The 21259-nt window shown below is 42.4% G+C and overlaps 2 protein-coding genes across 3 annotated transcripts; one reads left to right on the top strand and one right to left on the bottom strand.

Annotated features, from left to right (window-relative positions):
• Window positions 1-5108: 5108 nt before the first annotated feature.
• ehd1a (EH-domain containing 1a) lies at window positions 5109-15292 on the top strand. The gene is made up of 5 exons (XM_076292325.1): window positions 5109-5905; window positions 9259-9356; window positions 12598-13010; window positions 13616-13780; window positions 13962-15292. The coding sequence occupies exons 1-5, from the start codon at window positions 5508-5510 to the stop codon at window positions 14490-14492; spliced, it is 1605 nt and encodes a 534-aa protein (XP_076148440.1). The 5' UTR covers window positions 5109-5507; the 3' UTR covers window positions 14493-15292.
• A 1836-nt stretch (window positions 15293-17128) lies between these two features.
• LOC143133231 (schlafen family member 13-like) lies at window positions 17129-21048 on the bottom strand. Of its 2 annotated transcripts, none has more exons than XM_076292998.1 (4): window positions 19793-21048; window positions 19551-19667; window positions 18469-19174; window positions 17129-18267 (listed from the first exon to the last, which is right to left on the bottom strand). In XM_076292998.1, exons 1-4 carry the CDS (start codon window positions 20907-20909, stop codon window positions 17505-17507), a joined length of 2703 nt encoding a protein of 900 aa, XP_076149113.1. In that variant the 5' UTR covers window positions 20910-21048; the 3' UTR covers window positions 17129-17504. The 2 variants fall into 2 exon arrangements, with proteins under 2 accessions (XP_076149113.1, XP_076149114.1); XM_076292999.1 differs by having other exon boundaries at window positions 18535-19174.
• Window positions 21049-21259: the final 211 nt, after the last annotated feature.

Genomic DNA, 21259 nt, shown 5'->3' with positions numbered 1-21259 from the left:
CCATTGAATGATTTTATTGTTGGTGGTGGTGGTTATTTTATTTTATTTATGTATTTATTTGTATGCAATAAACTAATTATTTAATTATTTAATTAAAAATCAATTAATTAATTTGCAACTTACAGGTGTTGGCCTGTTTAGACCCTTCTCAGAAAGTATACAAAAAAGTGACAAAAAGACAAAAAGTCTTAAACTGGGGATCGGGATCCCCAGGGGGGTTGCCAAAAAGCAAGGATGTGCTGGGATATTCAGTAATCCTATAGGCTCACATTCACAGCGTTTCCATAATTAGCAATCCTATAGGCTCACATTCACAGCGTTTCCATAATTAGCAATCAGGCTTACATTCACAGCGTTTCCATAATGTTCCTCCAAAAGGGATGCTCTGTTTACGCAAACTCAAATCTCTACCTGTGCCTCTTGCAAATGAGCTCAAAGCTTATAACACTGCCTTCTTTCCCCACAGGAGCACCAGTTATACATTGGATGGGTGCTTATCCATTGGAAAATAATTAATTTAGATTCTCAAAAGGCTGTCATACCAATAGTGCCTTTGGTGTTGGTACTAGCTAAGACACTACCTGCCCTGCCACCAATGCCTATCTCATAAGAAGTGGAACAAATGTTTGCTGGTTGGAGAGAAGAGGGTTGCAGAACTTCTCCACATTTTGTTTTTGTTGGGGGGAGGGGGGGGGGGGTTGCAAGACAAAATGTTTAATAACCACTGTATTACACTACCAAATCATAAAAATGCAGCAGGCCTTAATGTGGTTGGTAACAGGTGGATCTTCACAGGAGATCCATTCAGGTATTAAGGAACACACAGGCAAAACTACCGGTCAAAAGTTTGGGGTCACTTAGAAATTTCCATACCACTCCATTATAGACAGAATACCAGCTGAAATCAGTTGCATTGTTTTTTTAATCAGGGCAGTAGTTTTAAGATTACATTATGTGCAAAAGGGTTCTCCCATGTTTTTTTCAGTAAGCCTTTTAAAATGATATCAGATTAGTAAACAGAATGTGCCATTGGAACATGGAATGGTGGCTGATAATGTAGATATTGCATTAAAGATTAACCATTTCTTTCTACAACAGTCAAGAACCCTTTTGCAATTATGTAAGCACATGTAATCGGAAAACTGCAGCCCTGTTTAAAAAAAACAATGCAACTGATCTCAGCTGGTATTCAGTCATTCACCCTTAGCTGGGTCCTTCTTTTCTTTTCTCTAATTGTCTAACATTCTGTAAAGCGCCATGAGACATGACTTGTGTAATGTTTTGGCGCTGAAATTAAATTGAAATAGAAAATTAGATAATATAATTAATAATAATATAATTCTGTCTAATGGAGTGGAACTGGAGTGAAACTTTTGACCGATAGTGTATATATGTATATTATTAATGTACTATGTTACAGCAGTGTAAAACTGCTTGTAGATTAACTTTGTGTGCTACGTAACATGTATCACCTGCTTCACAGCATAATGTGAATTTGTGTATTTGGGTGTTTCCCATACTGAAATTTGAATTTCTTTCAAAATTGTGTCATATTGGTTCATTTAGGCCTACACTGTGTTATTATGTATTTTTATATTTTGACTTGAATATTATTAATTAATTATTAATACTTTGAATATTATGAAAATGTGATTCTTTGACTTAAGCTAATTCAATTGGAAGCAATAAAACATTTTTTGTATAAAACATTATACAGTTTCAGTTGTGTGAAACTATGATTGAAAAAGCCACAAGAGTACAGTGATACAAAAGATACTGCTTTAATCTCGCATTTTCCATGTCAATAGGCTCATTCGGCATCATGCAGCACCGCGCAGATCTGACTGACGTGATGCATGCTGAACTTTCCACGTCAAGCTAGATCTGCGCCAAAGATTCCTAAAAGAGTGTGATGGCTCGGTGGAAGATGGAGGAAAAGCTGCCTGAGATAAACACTGCACTCAGAAAAGTGTACAGGAGAGATGGAGTGAGAGAATGATGGAGGGGAAGAGATGAAGAGAGTTGATAAAAGAGGAATAGCGGATTTTTTTTAAGCTTTGATACTCCGATCTATTTTCTTTTTCTGAATCTCTCTTGTGTCAGTGTGTAGCTGGCACCGTAAAAAAAAAAAAAAAAAAAAAAACAACAACCTGGGTCAAAATCAGAATCAAAAACAAAGTCAGCTCTCATACATGTTTTATAAAATGTTTCATTGTTTTTTTGTCTTCAGTTCAGCTCTGGTGTCTGTTACACGTGTTCTGTCGTCACGCTGTGTGTTGTCCAGTTGAGCTGGTGTTTGCACAGTTCGTCACACACATTGTACTGTTCTGCTGCTCCTGCTCTTTGATACCTTGGTTTTTGTGACCCTTGGAAAAACAGGGCCGTGGAGGCTGTCCGGGTAGGATCAGTCACCGCCACAGGGGGGCGCCATTGCATATGCATGCAGACTACTCACTTCTCTGCTCTCCTGTCTCTTCCTATCATTTTTCACTCACTCTGTTCAGTTTGGTCTTGCAAGAGTATGCCACAGCGAGAGACGTCATGAGGGTAAATTATTAAATCTCACCCTAGAACTTTCTGGAACTGGAAACAAACTTCATGTTTAGCTGGAGGCCATAAGTCGGCACACAAAGAGTCCATAACAGCTTTGGAATGACCGAACAACAATGTGTAGTGTGCCAGTGGGATCCACAGTTTGTAATCAACTTGACCCAATGTCAGCGAAGTCTGAGTGTTGTCAAGCCAACGGCTTTGTTACAGACACATGGGCCCTCTGGTTGTGTCATCTCCTTCACGCCAGGGTCGGGCTTATTTCTTCCCATGTTCTCCAGTTCTCCTTCTGTTATCAGTTTAGCTTCACACTCATAAATACGTCCCTCCATCCAGCTGGCTCAGTTTTCTTTCAGGTTAGGTTCACTTTTAACCTTAGTTTGTTTTGCTCTCCCTTCAGTTTTATTTGCTTATAGGCATCACTACTTAATCACAAGAACCATTGGCCACAATCATCAGGGTTTGCATCTCTGTTTCTTGTTTCCTTTGTCTATAATGTCTACATTGTATGCATTAACTACAGATGTACTGTGAGTGAATATGAACAGGTCATTTGTGATACGCGTGTGTTGGCGTATGACCTGCTTCTGTTTTGGGTTTATCGGGGGCCCAATTTACAGATTGACCTTCACAACCTGGCTACTGTTCAGCAGTGTCTATCTAGCAGTTGAGTCCATGCACACATTTTCTACACAGTGAACCTGTGACCATGATCACCACATCAAGCCTTAAAGGAGCATGAATGAGAGATAGAACCAGACTCCATTTTATGAATGCCATGCAATGTTATGATCTGTGGTATAATTTTTTAACAGTGCGTTTGTTCCATTAGTGGTGAGTTGCTCTCTTGTCCTCTTACATCTCTTGAAGGGATGTGAACATTTTAGATTCACATCGGTTCTTTGATGGATGATGTCTTATGTTACTTTGGGGCAAAAGAGAGATGTCTTTAGATGTAAATGCTTTTGTTTTGTAGCTGTTTTCATTCTTTTTTTATTGCTGTCGTTAAATTGCACCTGAATCACGTATGCCCACAACCAAACCACACAAGTGAAAATAAGGAGTGTCACATCTGAGCTATAGAGCCTTCAGAGACCTGATGTGGTTTGGTGAGGATACCATGTTTTTATTTTGCTTAAAGGCAGAATTGTGTTTGGGAGATGTTTGATGAAAACATGTTTGTAAAATGTATTTACTTGAGGAACATTTCAAAAACCGATGACTGAAGTGCTATCGATCATACCACTGTAAATATAAATGCCAGAAATGGTGCTCCTCCAGTCTCTCTCATGCTCATGCCATACACCTGTGGCCCCTCACTGTACAGATCGCTGGGCCACTCGGAAGCAGAGAGTATAAATATATAGATAAGAGAATAAACTAAGAAAAAAAGGAGAGAAAGTCTATTTTTAAGGTTTTAACTATTTGAAGGTGTCGTCCCCCCCCCCTCAGCTTTGCTAAATTCATGGTTCAGTTTGGTTTGGTTTAGTGTCCAAACAATGTGTTTTGCACTTGTTTTCCCGTTTGTTCCATTTGGTATGCTTGTTTCTGAATACGTTGTGTTGTGTTAACTGTGCCAATTAAACATTCAGAAAAGAAAAAAAAAGCTAGATCTGCGCAGCGCTGATAAGGCGCTGCATTGTGCTTGAGTAGAACTACCTTAAAACACCACAAGAGTACACTGGTGATACAAAAGATGCTCGCTTCTTGCAAAAGAGGTTCTTCCAAGTCAATGTGACTGAGAGGTAGGACTGCATGTAAAGATATTGACCATTATCTGAGGCCCTGAATAATTGTGAGACTGAAATAATATATCAGGAAATAAATGTAAACTGTACTTTTTGTGTGAATCAAAGAGAAACTCTTGAGCATTTCAAAGAGAAACTCTTGTGTATTTATTTTGGTTATGCCCTCATACTAAATTACTTTGCAGTAAATTGTCTCGGTAATTAGCTGATCTTATTTACCCTGAACTCTCCTTGTACTGGGAAAATAGGTATTATTTGGTTTCATTAACTATAACACAAATCTCACCTCTCAGTTTTATTTAATCAACCTGATTTTGATTTTGACCAAATTTTACATCCATGAGTCCAAGTTCCAAAATAAAACACCTTCATAGAGTTCTCCATTCACATTAAATACTATATTTCTACTATATCATGTTGCAGTAATAAGAAGGCTGTTAGAACACACACACTATTTTTTTTTTTTTTTAATGCTTTATGTAAATTGAGTTGTTTTGTTTCTTTTTTATTGTTATTATATTTTATGTATCTCCCCTGGTGTACTTGACCTGTTTGACCTGTTGGTATTGTATACACACATGACTGTCTTCTTTTGCTTATATATAGGCCTAATATATAATAGAACATCTTTTTAAGGTTAATTATAGATTGAAGGGTTTATTATTCTTAAATCCATTGGTAAACATATATTTTTCTACTTTCAAGTTCAACATGAAATGTTTTTATAGGCTACCCTTTCATGATGGGCTACTGCCAGTGAAGGACTTTTATTCTGACACGTGCTACACACCTCAATGCCACACGCGGTTTCCTCTGTGGGGGAAAAAATCGAGAAAAAAATGCGAGAGGTAGCCTAATGGCACAGCTAGCACCAGGACGTTAACGACAAAGTTTCGCTCTAGTGGTACGGTACAGTCACGAGAGAACAAGCAGTTTTCACAGGTAGACTTAATTAAATGTCATTTCCGGTATATAAGGACGTTTGACTATTCCTTCTATGAAAAATCTGCTGTTTCATTCTCCCTGCGGGACACACGACGACATTTCTTCACTGTATGAATCAGCCGTAGTTGCGCTGTTGTAGGAGGGGTGGTGGTAAGCTAGCCTAATTACTGTCAAAACCTGAAACTGAACAGTCGGGCGGACATCCTGGTCATAGCACTTGCATTTTAAAGTTCCTGTTGTATCGGTCAGTGCCAAAGTCTCATCATGTTTAGCTGGTCCAAAAGAGACGGGAAAAAAGATCCAGAATTATTTCAGAATGTCACAGAGGGGCTACGTCGGTTGTACCGAACAAAACTCTTTCCACTGGAAGACGCTTATCGTTTCCATGAGTTCCACTCACCGGCACTGGAGGACGCCGATTTTGACAACAAACCCATGGTACTCCTGGTTGGTCAGTATTCAACCGGCAAAACAACCTTTATTCGGCACTTGATGGAGCAGGACTTCCCAGGTATGAGGATAGGCCCAGAGCCAACTACAGATTCCTTTATTGCCGTAATGCACGGTGAGCAGGAAGGTGTGATACCTGGAAACGCCTTAGTGGTTGACCCCAAGAAACCCTTTCGTAAACTCAACGCATTTGGCAACGCTTTTCTGAACAGGTGAGTGTCCTTTTATTAGCTACATCAAAGCCATGCTACAGGGGGGGATACATTGGTGAACGTTATCACTGAACAAACTTTTATATGCCAACACTAACTTTTAAAGGGTTCAAAGGGTGCTTCATTTTGGTCAGGCAGTAAGTTAACTTTATCCAGATTTGTCACAATTGCTTTGCTTCATGTCAAATCAAGCTTCACTTCATCACAGATACCAGACTGAAATTGTGAAACTAGACAATCTTGGTTGGAAAGCACCCCTACATGGTCTTAGTAGGGCATGTTCATGTTGCGCTGCACCGGATATGGTAGGTGATCGTTCTGTTCTGATGACAGTTCTGGTGCTTTCTGGGTCCACAAACCGATGTTGATTAATATTTGGGGTTGGATTGCTGTGGGACATTTTTTGCTTTTCGGACTTATGTAGGCTATAGATTATATTAGGCAACTATGTGTAGGCAACAGATTAAATCCACACCCTATATCTTTGGCTTTCCCATTATTTCACTGACATTCATTAGTTTGGGGAAGAACCACATCCACTGGAGCTTAGGTGTCCCACATTACGCAGGGTCCCACATTAGGATATTTATGCCTTGTCTTCCCCGTAAACACATGGCCCCCCTCTGTTCAGAAAAACTTTTTTTTTGTCAACTGAGTCCATGATCTCATCCGGAACTATTAGATAAAAGAAATTGTGTGTGTTGGCGTCTACAGATTGTGCAACACCTGTTTTAGATCGTGTTTGCGCCTGTGTATCGGTAGATCTGTTATATTCAACGGGCCCGTGCTTACTTGTTACTGTATGGAATTGAGCAGTCACATTAGCACAAAGGCAGCAACTCAGAAATATACAAGAGCAGCTGGCCTCATTACTCACACCCTCATTGTGCACACACACACACACACACACACACACACACACACACATACACCCACCTATGTTGGTCACACCCATGGCATAGTCGGATATAAGGTGGTACCAACTGTCCAAGAACTTGACCAGCACAAATGGAAGTGACCCAAGCACAATCCTAACCCAATGTTTTTGGGGCAAGTCCAGGTGTTTCATCTCCTCAAGAGGATTATTATTGCCTGGGATTAGACACTGCCCTCATTCGCCATATGCTAGTTAAGATTAAACTGTTTCCGATTGGCGCCACAGGATTACATCCATGGTGTGAAGAGAGAACTTACTCCAGCTGAGTCACCATTTCTGTTGTGCAAGCTGGTCTGATGGCATCCTCATAAAGTGGAAGTATGACAACAATTATTTCAACTTCTTCAGATTATCCGCACACAAGCCCCCCTTCTTTTTGTTTATTAAAGTTACACCATAAGTAACGTTCCGAGCCTTAAGCTCTTCATCAGACTGGTTTATTAAAGTTACACCATAAGTAACGTTCCGAGCCTTAAGCTCTTCATCAGACTGGTTTATTAAAGTTACACCATAAGTAACGTTCTGAGCCTTAAGCTCTTCATCAGACTGGTTTATTAAAATTACACCATAAGTAACGTTTCGAGCCTTAAGCTCTTCATCAGACTTGATCAGTACTTATGGTGTAACTTTAATAAAAAAAAGTAGGGGAGCCTGTGTGCTTATATTCCTTCCTCAATATCACTTTTTTATCCAGCACCTACTTTTGGATGTGCACACATTACGTTTTTTTTTAATCTTCATCAGACTACCCACTGGTATAAAAGTGGGTCTTCTATAGATGTGCATCTTATTATAGCACTTGAGGCCTCTATCAATAGGAGCTAGTCCAAACCAACACATTTGTAGTCGTCACCTGAGTGGCAAGTCAGATTTAATTTTAGTGTTCTCTCAATCAAAGACAAATGCAGATTGCTCACGGCCAGCTGCTTTGCCAAACATGATTCATCAGTATGTGACGCAGAACAAAACCGAACAGGACTGAAATGAGTTGACTCAGGGGTTTGTGTTGTCGCCTGTCACATGACGGTGTGGCTCCCGTCAGGAGGAGGCAGACAGAAGCCATGTGTGATCGTGCTGCAATCCTGGGGCTCTGCCCCTCACACCCCCCACACAGCTCAGCCAGGAAGTCCCTCGAAAAAGAGAAGCTCATGTGGAAAAAGTCCACGTCCCCGAACTGCGCTGAACTATCTCTCTTCTCAGTTCCATTGTTTGCACTTCCTCAACACGGATGATGACTTTGCAGAAGGGTCTTTTTGAAAGGTTGACAGACAGACAGAGAGCGAGAGAGAGCGAGAGAGAGCGTGCAAGATCAAAGTCACACAAACACAGAGGAGGAGAGGAAATGGAGAGAGGGAGAGGAAGGATGGATCAGAAAAGGATGGAAGTAGGATCAAGGGGAGATGAAGGATATGTTTTTGGCAGGTAGTGGCCCTGAAAAGCATTTTTCTGATATTATGAATTTATTTTTATAAAGTCCAAACCTCGGTTGAAGGATGTCATATAGCCGATGTAAATAGTCTCCTGTTCTGCACGCTAACAGTATGCTTTCCCACTTTAATACAAGCAGGATAAAGGAAGAATAGCTTTCCTGAGACAGATTCTGATAACCACTTTGGAAAAACCAGGCTTTTATCCCCCCCCCACCCCCGAATAGTTTTCATAGTTTCCACTTTTGGTTTGGGTTTAAATAAGCCCTGTTCTATTGGCCCCTCTTGTACAAAGAATGTTCTGGCATAAAGCGAGAGTCTCATGACCAGGATCCTCATCTGAGTATTAGCTCCAAAAGAGCGGCCGGCCAGAATGGGGCACTAGCGGTAGATGTGGGAACAGAGAAAATGTTTTAAGAAGTGTAAAAAAAAAGTGAAAATGTTCAAAAGAAACAAACCACTTTCTAAAGACCTGACCACAGATCATTTGGTTTCCACCTCTCTATTGAAGTTTGGCTTTATCCTGATCTTGCAGTGTAAACAGAATACACCAGGAACGGCGTGTCTAGTGCTCTGCGTCCTTGTGTAGCTGTCTTGATAATGAAACTTTCCATTTAAGAAAACAAAGTGAGTGGCTGCGCACACAATGTTTAGCCATTTAATTTGGATGAATTAAATTTGACAGAAGGATTCTTTTTCGTTTTGGCTGGATGGATCACTGGCACATCTAGGGTTTGTGCCTAGTTTTAACCGTCCGGCTAGGTATTTCAAGTGTTTTCATATTAACCTACTTGTTACCCCAAGGAGGAATTTAGAGTGTACTGGCAATGTGTGCATGTCAAATGGGCAAGTTTTTGTGTGATGGAAAGTTTTTTTTCCCTGAAGACTTAGATGGGAGGTGTTGCTTAACCTCCCTAAACCCCCAATTACTCTCACCCTTTCTTTTTCTTTTCTCTCACCTTTGCCCCCCCCCCCCCGCACGCCAACAGGTTTATGTGCGCTCAGATGAACAACCCAGTCTTGGAGAGTATCAGTATCATCGATACTCCAGGAATCTTGTCTGGAGAAAAACAGAGAATCAGCAGGGGTAAGTGCACTCGGTGCTCTCTCTCTCTCTCTTCCTCTCTCTCTCTCTCTCTCTCTCTCTCTCTCTTCCTCTCTCTCTCTCTCTCTCTCTCTCTCTCTCTGTCTCTCTCTCTGTCTCTCTCTCAGCTCTCCCTCTCTTCTTTTTCTTCTCTCACTGTTTTCTCTTCTCCCTCTCTCTCCTCCCCACAGTGTCCCTACCCCATCTTGACCTCTCTCCTCCATTCCCTAATTTCACTCCTTTTCTCGCTTTCTGTCTTTGTCAGGCTCTTGCATACCTAACTTGTGTGACATTGCTTTGTCTGACATCAGGATGCAAACTAGTAGGGAGTAACTCCCGCCACATTTAATCATGATGCCATATTTGCATGTGGAATCCTCCACAAGGAGTACAATGAACTTTAACAGCTCATTTCCTTGGATAAGTGGAGGACAAGTGGTTCAGTGGATTATGGAATGTCGATTTTACATGGCGTACACGTATGCTTTGAGCAATGCCTCTGTTATACGTCAAATGAAAACGACCCATCCATAAATAGAGCTGCTCATTTTAACCTGAGTCAGCATATAAGCTTTCAGTTACGTTGGTGAAAAAAAGTTCAGCGTGAGGGATTTTCTCATGCAAAAGTTCATCCTCTTAATTCTTTTGCCTGGCTCAGCATTTGTTTGTGTGCCCGCCCTACAATCACTGCTATGACCAGCACAGAGCTATGGTGATTTGAGACACTACAAGCTCCTTTAGCATGTTGGCCATGGGACTTTTAGTCTTACTAAAAGACAGGCCTGACCATGCCTTTGACTGTGGGGCTGTATTTTGCTCCTGGATGAGCCATAGGGTTCACTGCCTTCCGTGTATGTTGTGTACATTCCACCGGAGCTATCTGCTGATGGGTATCAGCGCGGGCTGGCACACCTCTGTCACGTCACGTGACCCCCCCCCCCCCTCTCTCTAAGCCCCTTCCTGCCGCGGCTGCGCTTAGCGCTCACCGTGCTCATGCTGCCAGGGAGGTTCTCAGTTCCACAATCAACCGCAATGCATTGCACAACAACTCTTGCAGAGTGAACACGTCAGTAAATTGTAAAAATTTGCACGGGCCTTTCCACTGTGTCAACCTTATATATATGTATATATATATATATATACAGTCCATGGTGTCTCAGTGGATGGAGAGAGAGTGAGTTTGGGGTGGTGGGGGCTAAAAAAAGACTTGTTAAAAGACTAGTGAAAGGATTTATCCTGAAAAAGGCAAAGGCATAAAGACAATAGTGTGTGTCAATGAGAATGAAGAGATGCCTATCGGAATGTGAGGGGGTCAAATAGAGGCACACACAGAGAGTGTGGAGGGCAGATGCAGGTTGAGAGAATGAAAAACAAAATTGACAGCAACTGAACAGGAAGTGGACCCAGAGTGGTGGTTAGGGGAGAGAAAGAGAGGTGTGAATGGGTAGAGAGAGGGAGAGGGGGATGGATGGGTAGAGAGAGAGAGAGAGAGGGGTGAATGGGTAGAGAGAGTGAGAGAGATGGATGGGTAGAGAGAGAGAGAGAAATGAATGGGTAGAGAGAGAGAGAGAGAGAGAGGGGTGAATGGGTAGATAGAGAGGGGTGGATGGAGGGTGTGTTTGGTCTGTGACAGGCCCCTCTTTGTGTGGCCCTGATCAGGAGGCTGGGGGTAACCTGACACCAGGAGGAAGATGCCCTTCATTCCACAGACAAGGCAGCCATTTTATCAGTCGTCAAACAGGACAGACAGAGAGAGATACAGCTCCGCTCCAAAAGCTAACACACACACACACGCGCGCGCGCACACACACACACACACACACACACACACACACACACACACACACACACACACACACACACACACACACACACACACACACACACACACACACACACACACACACACACACACACACACACACACACACACACACACATGCGCTCGCACAGGCACATTGGGAAGTTTATGGGGGAAACTACCTTGTCTTGTCAGTGTGCCACAGAGCTGGATTGCTCATGAGAGGGCGAGGCTTTTGGTTTTGTCTCAGAAGGTCAAAGTCACTGTCCCAGCATGTGGAGAAAACCAGTTATTATGATGCTCTATTGTCCTCCGTTTTGTTGTTGTTAGCTTATTCATGTCGCTTCTGTTTTGACTGATAAAGCAGAGGAAGAGAACGGATGTGAGTGTGTCAGTGAGTGCAGCTGAAGGATCACTCAAGTGCACAAGTCATTCTGCAGAAAGAATGTTTGGGGCTTTTCCCCCAGGGACTCTGTTCTTACCCCTCTCCCATTTTGAAATGCTGACTTCCTCTGCTTGCACTGCTTTCCTAGACAGCCTTTTTTGTTTCTGTCAGTGGTTATTAGTCATTTTGGTGCCTTTATCATGTACAATCATTTCTGTGTTGCTGTGTTTCATACATGCATAGACACAGAGCACCTCCCCGGAGGTGTTTGCGAAGGCAAATTTCTTTGTGTTTACGTGGCCCTGCGAGTTTCGAACCAACTGTGTCCTTGACGGATCAGATGACGCTCCTCCATAATCAAAACCATCATTTCTCCCCCCTCGGCCTGTCTTGCCTCTCCAGGGGCGTTTTCCCCTTGGCAATTTCACAAGGGGGAGGAAAAGCAAAGGGTTCCTTTACTTTAGTTGTAGTTTACTGTGCACTGTGTTGAATCTGATTTTGTGTGTGTGTGTGTGTGTGTGTGTGTGTGTGTGTGTGTGTGTGTGTGTGTGTGTGTGTGTGTGTGTGTGTGTGTGTGTGTGTGTGTGTGTGTGTGTGTGTGTGTGTGTGTGTGTGTGTGTGTGTGTGTGTGTGTGTGTGTGTGTAAGAGAGACTCCAGCCAAAAGGCTAACGATGTAGCTAGTCCCTTAAACGCTAAGTAGCTATTGAGCTCAGTAATTACCATCATCCTGTGTTTTGAGTTGATACAATGTCATTTTGGCCGTTTTAGTCCACTGATTCTCACTCTGCTGTTTCCAGTTTCACGCACGCTACACTGACACTAGCTGGGCTGTAGCTCTGAGCCCGTCGCCCCTCTCCAGGGGCCCTCCGGCTTCACAAATTAGCGGAGTGTGGCCAGCAGGCTGTGGATTAGGGGGCTGAAGTAACTCTATCTGGGCACAATGTTCTGACCAAAACAGACTCACCCCCCTCGCCCCCTCCCCTCCTCCGTATCTTCCACTACTACCGTTAGATCCATCATCTGACCGAGTCTGATCCTCTTCCTCTCTGTCCGACAGGCTATGACTTCGCCGCCGTGCTGGAGTGGTTCGCCGAGCGCGTGGACCGCATCATCCTGCTGTTTGACGCCCACAAGCTGGACATCTCGGACGAGTTCTCGGAGGTCATCCGCGCGCTCAAGAACCACGAGGACAAGATGCGCGTGGTGCTCAACAAGGCCGACCAGATCGGCACGCAGCAGCTGATGCGCGTCTACGGCGCCCTCATGTGGTCGCTGGGGAAGATCATCAACACGCCCGAGGTGGTGCGCGTCTACATCGGCTCCTTCTGGGCGCAGCCGCTGCTCGTGGCCGACAACCGCAAGCTGTTCGAGGCCGAGGAGCAGGACCTGTTCAGCGACATCCAGGGCCTGCCGCGCAACGCCGCCCTGCGCAAGCTCAACGATCTCATCAAGAGAGCGCGCTTGGCTAAGGTGAGCCATAGCTGCGTAGCCGTAGAGACGAGCTGCCACGCTTACGTCCACAATGTCAGTGAACCGTCAGATCTGCCGCTCTGCAGCGCTGTGTTCGAGCCCAACAGTATCTTGATTCAGTTGACCGATTGCTTCAGAAGTAGCTGAATGGTTTGCATTAGCTGCACAGAATGCCACAGAAAGGCAGCTCGCCAGGCAGCCCTGGGTCTGCTTTACGTCTGTAAGTGGTCTGCATTTAAGGTGATTGGAGGGTTGGCTTGGCTTCCTGCCTCGTCCTGTCTCTTGAAACTGTCAGGCACAGTAAGACGGTGTGTAAATCATTGACTGAGTTTCTTTACTGGTGTGCAGTGTGTGTAAGATAAACAACATATTTTTTCACTCCATTCTCTGAAAGCTAGCCTTTTATTTTCCACTGCCATCAGAATCACTACAAATAATACACACCAACATAAATCCCTGCTTCACCTGGCATGTTGACAGTGGATGAATCAGAGATCATACTCTCAGCCTATGTGGAAGGATAGTCGATTGAGGGTATTTATAGTAAATGAAAGGAATTTGGTCAGTGTTTATAAATGGATGGTATTTGTTTATCTTTTGCACAGGTGCATGCTTATATAATCAGCTCCTTGAAGAAGGAGATGCCAAGCGTGTTTGGGAAGGACTCCAAGAAGAAGGAGCTGATAGCCAAGCTGCCGGAGATCTACGCCTCCATCGAAAGGGAACACCAGATTTCACCTGGAGACTTCCCCAACGTTAAGAAGATGCAGGTAAAGAAATTGACCGTATCAGTGAATCATGTCTAGTAGTTAAGTTCCCTTTTGTTTTAGTTTTTTATTAATCCACAGTATGTGAACTGATACTGAGGATGGCTCCTTCGGGCTGCCATGCTGTCTGAATGATAAATGATGATTCTCATGACTGGTTCTCATGTCTCACTTGTTCCCGTAGGAGATCCTTATCAATCAGGACTTCACCAAGTTCCCATCGCTGAAGCCCAAGCTGCTGGAGGCTGTGGACGACATGTTGGCCCATGACATCGCCAAGCTGATGACGCTGGTGCGGCAGGAGGAGGCCTCCATGCCCACCCATACGGTCAAGGGCGGTGCTTTTGAGGGGACCATGAACGGCCCGTTTGGACATGGCTACGGCGAGGGAGCGGGCGAAGGCATCGACGAGCTGGAGTGGATCGTGGCGCGCGACAAGCCTTCCTACGACGAGATCTTCTACACGCTGTCGCCCGTCAACGGCAAGGTGTCCGGCGCCATGGCCAAGAAGGAGATGGTCAAGTCCAAGCTGCCCAACACCGTGCTCGGCAAGATCTGGAAGCTGTCGGACGTGGACAAGGACGGGTACCTGGACGACGAGGAGTTTGCGCTGGCCAACCACCTGATCAAGGTCAAGCTGGAGGGCCACGAGCTGCCCGCGACACTGCCCGACCACCTGGTGCCGCCCTCCAAAAGAGGGCAGGAGACCATGTGAGCGAGGAGACTGTGGAGGAGATGATGGATTTCATTGCAGTGTGGGTTTAAACCAAAACAAACAAACAAAAATAAACAAACAAACAAAAGATCAAGTGTGCCAGTGAGAGACCTTACATTTGGTGGACGTGTTCTTCAGAGGGGTTGGTACAAAACAAAGTGAACTTTGAACTTGTGTTTAGGGGTACGTTTTGGTGGTACTGCAAGGGACAACTATTGTGACCGAGATGTTACACCTCATGCATTTTAAGAGAAAATCCAGTTCTCATAAGAGTGCTAAATGTGATTAATATATATATATATATAAAAAAATGATATACATTATACATCACCCTTTTCCAGAGTTAATATGTCTAACTTATTCTTTTAGTTTTGTCTGTTTTGTATTTTCAATGTTCGACAGCTATGAGAAGTTTATTTCTGTTCATTTTACTCCAGTTTTTCTCAGTCTTATTAAAGAAGACGTATACACCTTTATGTGCAGTTTGCAGTTGTGCTTTGCTCATATAGGACTGGGAACTCAGAAGTCCTCAAAAGCTTTCACCTTCAGAATAGACCACTGTGCTATGTATGTTATGGAACGATGTCTTATGGGTGACATTGATTGAGTTGTGTTTGAGATCCCCATACATTATATGCAGTACCGGTGTTTGCTGTTCCAAGATTTGTCCAAGTGCATCGTTATCAAACTCCATTTACGAATGCATGATTAATGTCTTGTGAGAAGATTTGACAGACGTGATGTGTAAGCCATTGTACATCCGGTTCAGAAACTACCATTAAAGACGTGTCTAAAACCAACACACACCAGCATGTTGTTCAAGGAGGGAAAAAATCAATGAATGCTTGTGTTACTGTAGTCTTGACTATCTGGATCTGCTTGGTTTGGGCTTTTTTTTTTTTTTTTAAAGACGCTGTGCCGGCATCAGTGGAAAAATAGGATCGGGCCAAGAATGTGAGCAATGCACAGTAACTCATCTGTTGTCATATATGACAGTGTGTCTCCATGACACAAACAAACACACACACACGCCCTGACATGCTTGAATACCATTTGTACCATAGGTCTTAGGAAATGCAATGCTTTACATGCTTGGCTTTTTGCTATGAGGTGTTAATTGGTCACTTGTATCTTCTCACAAGGGTGACAATTGGCCTTTTTTTACCTCTGAAATTTTAAGTCTCATGTATGCTTGAGGTCTCGTCTAAGAGCCTTGATTTCTTCACACCGCTTGAACCACAATGGGCCAGTTTATTTACAGTGAGGGCTTGGTAAAGTAGTTTTTGCAACAATAGGAAAAAATATTTTCTCTGCTCACAATAACCAGAGCAAAATCTTGACTTACAGTGACCCCTTATGGTGAAAAGTTATATTGGGATGAACCTGCTCCTTTGTCCCTAAGACAAAAGTAATTTAAATGTCTGAGATCCTGGTGAAAGGCTGTTATTATCTCAACTCAACAGTCAATCAAAATACACCCCTCCCATCTGTGCTCCGGAGGCATCATAGTGATTAGATTAGATTAGATTAGATTAGATTCAACTTTATTGTGATTGTGCAGAGTACAAGTAGAGGCAACGAAATTGGCTGGAATAGTCCATGGCTCGTATACAGGCAACTTTGCTTTGCATTTACAGAACCTGGACAAACACCAGTTTTTTTATACACACATATAAAATGGCAAAGGCATGTGAAGAACAATTAACTGAGTTTGACCAAATCATGTATTGGTTTACAATATATTCTATAAAACAGAATAGAGTGACATGCTTCTGAACTTAAATATCCTAGTAGTTTGAAAAAGAGAGCTGGTTTTCATTTTTAATTCTGTCTGAAGTCTAGAGACCTCATTTTCAAGACATTATTTGTTAGTGTAAATTAGAGCCTTTGGATTTTTAAGTTAGTCAGTGCACCTGATTTGCTTCTTGCTTGCTGCCTTCAGGTCCAGGAGGCGGCATGCAATCATTTTGGTGCCAGAATGAGCACAGATGTGAGAAGGGTGTGAGAGCTCCGCGTGTTTTCTCTTAGTCATTCCTGCTCTCCTCACCTTCCCTCTCCCAGAAATATGTCACATGGGGTCCCTTCCATACCCCTGTGACGGCCATCTCTCCTGTCCAGCCGACACACTGACCCAAAGTATTATATAAGGGAGACGAGTTGCATAACTCTAGAGTTAGAGGAGTGAGGCCTCTGAGAAGGAGGTGAGAGTGTGATCATTGTCACTGTGTCTTACAGTATGAGCATGCTTGTTTATGCGTGGGAGCTCAAGACTGACCATCACCAGTTGCTTCTCGATGACTGACTTGATTTACATTCTGATGAGTTCTCAATCCTCACAGGACTACACCATTATCTAAAACATGCATACTGGTTTCTTCAAATGCAAGCTGATCCTGAGCTGCACCTTAAGTTACAGCATAACTGCAAATTAGATCAGCAAACCCTTTACAAATTGTGGAAACAGAACTTTAATGTATTACATACAATGAGGATGTTATTCTATGTGCTATTCCATTTGATGTTACATGTTTTAAGATAAAGAATCAAAAGACAAAGATTTATTTCCATTGGTTTCCATTTATTTCAAATATTCACAAAGATAATGTTGGATGGACAATGGACAATGTAAGAACCAGTCTAAAATAAGGAGAACAAACTAAACAGATATAGATATAATTCTCAGATGGTCACCATGTCATATTCCTTAATTTCGTGCTAAATTACTAGCTCTGAAGATGTACATGGATATCCAGGGAATCAGACAAATCTTAGAGCGCATTGCATTTGTTCTGGCAGATCTGTCTGGACACAACAATATAGAATTATGCATTTAGACCAATGGATGTTAATGATTTCCAGCTGATAAAATGTGAGGCAATAGTGATTAATAGTAAAGTAGTACCAAAAAGCACAACAAAAACTAACTATCATCCACTTTTTTACACTGTCCATAATATCAGTTGTGTGACTAGGACAGAAACATTGGGTCACCTGCACAACCACACAATTTCTTTATGAAGACTTAACAACATACAACCTGATCCTTGCTCTGGAATAAGCACAAAGAAGAAAGTTAGGCTCGAGAAGTGCAAAACGAGGATGGATAGAGGGATTGACCAAAATCACAATGTTCCGCTCCAGACCTGCGAACCTGCGGACAGTATCCAGAACCATCTTATTTGGATTGATCTCCTCGACACTGCTGAAAAGAATGGGGAAACCTGTCATCAGTTTGTCCCTCTCTGCATCCAGTTCCTCCTTTGTTGAGAAGAGCACAGCGACATGTCCAGCAGTGTGGCCCTGAGAGAGGAGATGCTGTAGGATCTGGAGCACAAGATCCACCTCCTTTCCAGGTGCCGCTTTTTTGATTTTAAAGTCGCCCTGGAATGAGTGGCTTGGTTTCATCTTCTTCTGTATTTTTGCTAAATGTGCTGTCATAGATGATGGGCTGTCAGTGATCATTTTCATTTGATCCTGCATAACTTTCAGTACTTTTGCAGAATTACGAACAACTTTGCATAAGGAAGTTTTGCTTTGCTTGCTAATCAGTGGAAGGCCATCTGGATAAACGTGCACTTTCTGGTGGTAGTCCAGGAAGACCCAGAACAAACTCTCTTCTCCTATCAGCTTCTGCGCCTTCTCATACCAGTTGATTTCCCCTTTTTTAACACAAAAGTTCTGGGCTTCATCCACAATGATGTGTTTTACCACCGAGAAATCCATGTGTTCATCCATAAACTTGAATCTTGTCTCACACTGGCAGAGGTTTTGCTTTCTGAAAAGATACCACACATGTTATCAGTTATATTGCATCTAATTAGTTAAGCAATTTGCCCCTCGAGGCCATGTGGTCCAGTTATTTTAGAGCTAAGGAGTGTTGTTAAGCACGACTCCATACGGCTCTGAGATTTACAATGGTATCAAATGCGATACAATCAATTACAATCAAGGACCGGGATACTAGTTCAGCACATACCTCATGAAGTCTCTCAATCCAACATTTTCACAAAGGTAAAGGATGTTTTCTTTCTCGCACACATACATGTTTTTGATCCTTCTCATGAGCTCCATAGCAATCAATGTTTTCCCAGATTCAGGCACACCATGAATGAAGAGGTTCTTGATTCCACCATGGGTCTGAAAAATTTTAAACTGTTCTTCTGTTAGCAAATTAAGGAACTCACAGCCAACGTCATCACTTAATGGGGAGGTGAAGGTCATCACCACAATCACCAAGGAGTGGAGAAGGGCTCTCACGTCTTGTTCCTGGTCGAGCCTGTAACTGTTGGGGTATAGTAGTGGACCTGATGGTTGGTGGTTTTTCACTGTAATTGAGCCATCATTCTTGGTCTCCACCAGTTGGGGGATTACACAGAGTTTGCCTGTGTAGCCTCCCAGGTTTATCAGCTTCTGCTTCAGATGGAATGCTGTATTTGTTGCATATTTCCACAAATCAGGACTCTCCGTTTCAACCACACAGCAGAGAGTGGGATAACTGTCTGTGCTGATGATCAGAGCCTCAGAAATTACATCTTTATTCTTGGGGAGATCTATATCAACTGCCCAACTTTGGGAGCAAATGCAAATTCCCGGACTCTTTGCTGAGTTGGCACTGAGGATGGCATCAGTGAGCGCCTTGTTTTTAAAGCCATCTGGCACCACCTCGATATTATTCTCTGGAACTAGAATGAAGAACAACACACTCAATATGCGCATAAGGGCTGCTCCACAACATACAGTATATTCTATTCATCCAGAGAGTACTGGAATCAGAACTTATCATTTTTACATTCATAAATAGTTTATCTTTAAAATCAAGTGTAATTTTTTTATTTGATTTAAAAAATAAAAAGTATTCCGCAATATCACAAAAGTGTTACATGTTAGGTTTATGAACACATGGTATTAAGCTTAAAAAAGTACTATGAAAGCCCTCATCATTTCTATTTGCTGCTATTTCTAAGTACTGACAAATTAATGTGAAGACGCATTAAAACACACGTTTAATGTTAACCAAACAAATGAAATGCCCACAGTTAAAAATAAGCATGTGCTCACCAGGGAAAAGTTTCTCCTGTAGGTGTGTCAACGACTCGATGCTGTACACTGGTTTACACTGAGGTGGGGCGTCTCGTAGACTCAGCACATTCTGAAAGCGTTCACACAGGTCCTCATCTGAATAAAAACACACAAAAGAAAAACATGCTTACAATTTGTTTTCCTTTCAAAATGATTGCAAATTTATGACAGATAACATATTCATGTAAATTAATGTGTGTAATTACATTAAAGAAAGCTACCTGGGTCTGAGAGCTGCATTTTCTTCATCCACACAGGAGCTTCCAGTCTACAAACCGTGCTTCCCTCAATGTGCCATGAGTTTGGATTTTCCCCAAAGACAGCACAGCAAAATACTGGAATCTTGATGGCCACCACATACCCATCAGCTTCTGAGAATTTCGGAGTGATGACTTTGATAAGTCTACACTCTGGAGACCAGCTCGTATTCTTCTTGCAGTCAGAGGTATGAATTGCCTTTAACTTTGACTTCCTGCACACATCTTCAACCATACTTTGCAATACCTCTGCATTAACCCCCTTACCACACCCAATGACTTCTTGACTTTTGTCGTTTATGCCAATAAACATGAAACCGCCATCTGTATTCCCAAAAGCCGATATATTCTTTGGAACAACTTCCTTAAGTCTCTTGGGTAGATTTTCACTGTTGTCAAATTGTTTTAATTCTACGTGCACACTTTCCCCAAATTCTAAACATTTATCAGCTTCCACAGAGTCCCTGTTATAAAATTCCTCAGCTCGTTGCTTTATTATTTCACTGCCTGCCAATGGAGCATGTCGCTTTGCAGGAGGACACCCATTCTCTTGTTGATTCCTCTTAGCCCTGTCCTTTCTCTTCCTCAAGAACTCAGACATCTCTTTGGGACTAACACGCTCATCGTTTGACCCTGCTCTTTCCCATAAACCAGTATTAATGCTGCAAAGTCTTGGTCTATGGTTAGCAGGATGTCCTGACACATAGATAGAAACTTTGTCATCTTGATGGACAAATTCAATCATATCTTCAATAGGGGAACCCACTAATTCTTTCAGATGCTGTTCAATATCTAATCCCCTTCCGTCTCTTCTGTAGTTGTATGAGTTGTCAATATCCAAAGTCAAAACTCCTCCTCCAGAGTTCAGAAGGGCACAAATCCCTTGCAAAATGTATTCTCTTTCTCTCTCCCTTTTTTTCTTATCTTCTTTCTTTTTTCTAGCATTCTCCCCTAGTGTTACTTTTTCAGAGCACTTGATCTCAATATCAGGGAAGTCCTGGGCTTTTGTTACAGTCAGACAATGTGAAGCCATCCTGTGAGAGAAAACAATGAAAAGTACATTAAAATAAGAAAAAGACATGTCCACCCCTCTCTGTCCCTCTGTTTTTGTTTATGCAATATGCTGGCATACTCACAATGTTAAAAAAGCCTGCACATTATAATTTGTCTGGTGAGTTGTCTAAAAATTGTTTTAGCTGGAATTTAATGTTAGTTTAGATTTTTTGCAGATACAATGAGGTTGTTATTATATGTACATTTATATTTGATGTTATATGTTTTAAAATAAAGAATTGAAAAACAGATTTATTTCCATTGGTTTTCATTTATTTCAAAGATTCACAAAGAAATTGTTCGGTGGACAATGTTAAAATATAGAAGAACAAATTTATATAAGAAGAACAAACTTAAACAGATATAGACAAAGGCATA

Source organism: Alosa pseudoharengus, unplaced genomic scaffold, assembly GCF_046254945.1.
Source record: "Alosa pseudoharengus isolate Yale_2024_CS ecotype anadromous, Long Island Sound unplaced genomic scaffold, YU_APseudo_1.1 YU_APseudo_1.1_scf_19, whole genome shotgun sequence".
NCBI lineage: Eukaryota > Metazoa > Chordata > Actinopteri > Clupeiformes > Clupeidae > Alosa > Alosa pseudoharengus.
Note: the sequence above shows the minus strand (reverse complement) of the source record. Positions and strands in the feature narration are given on the sequence as shown.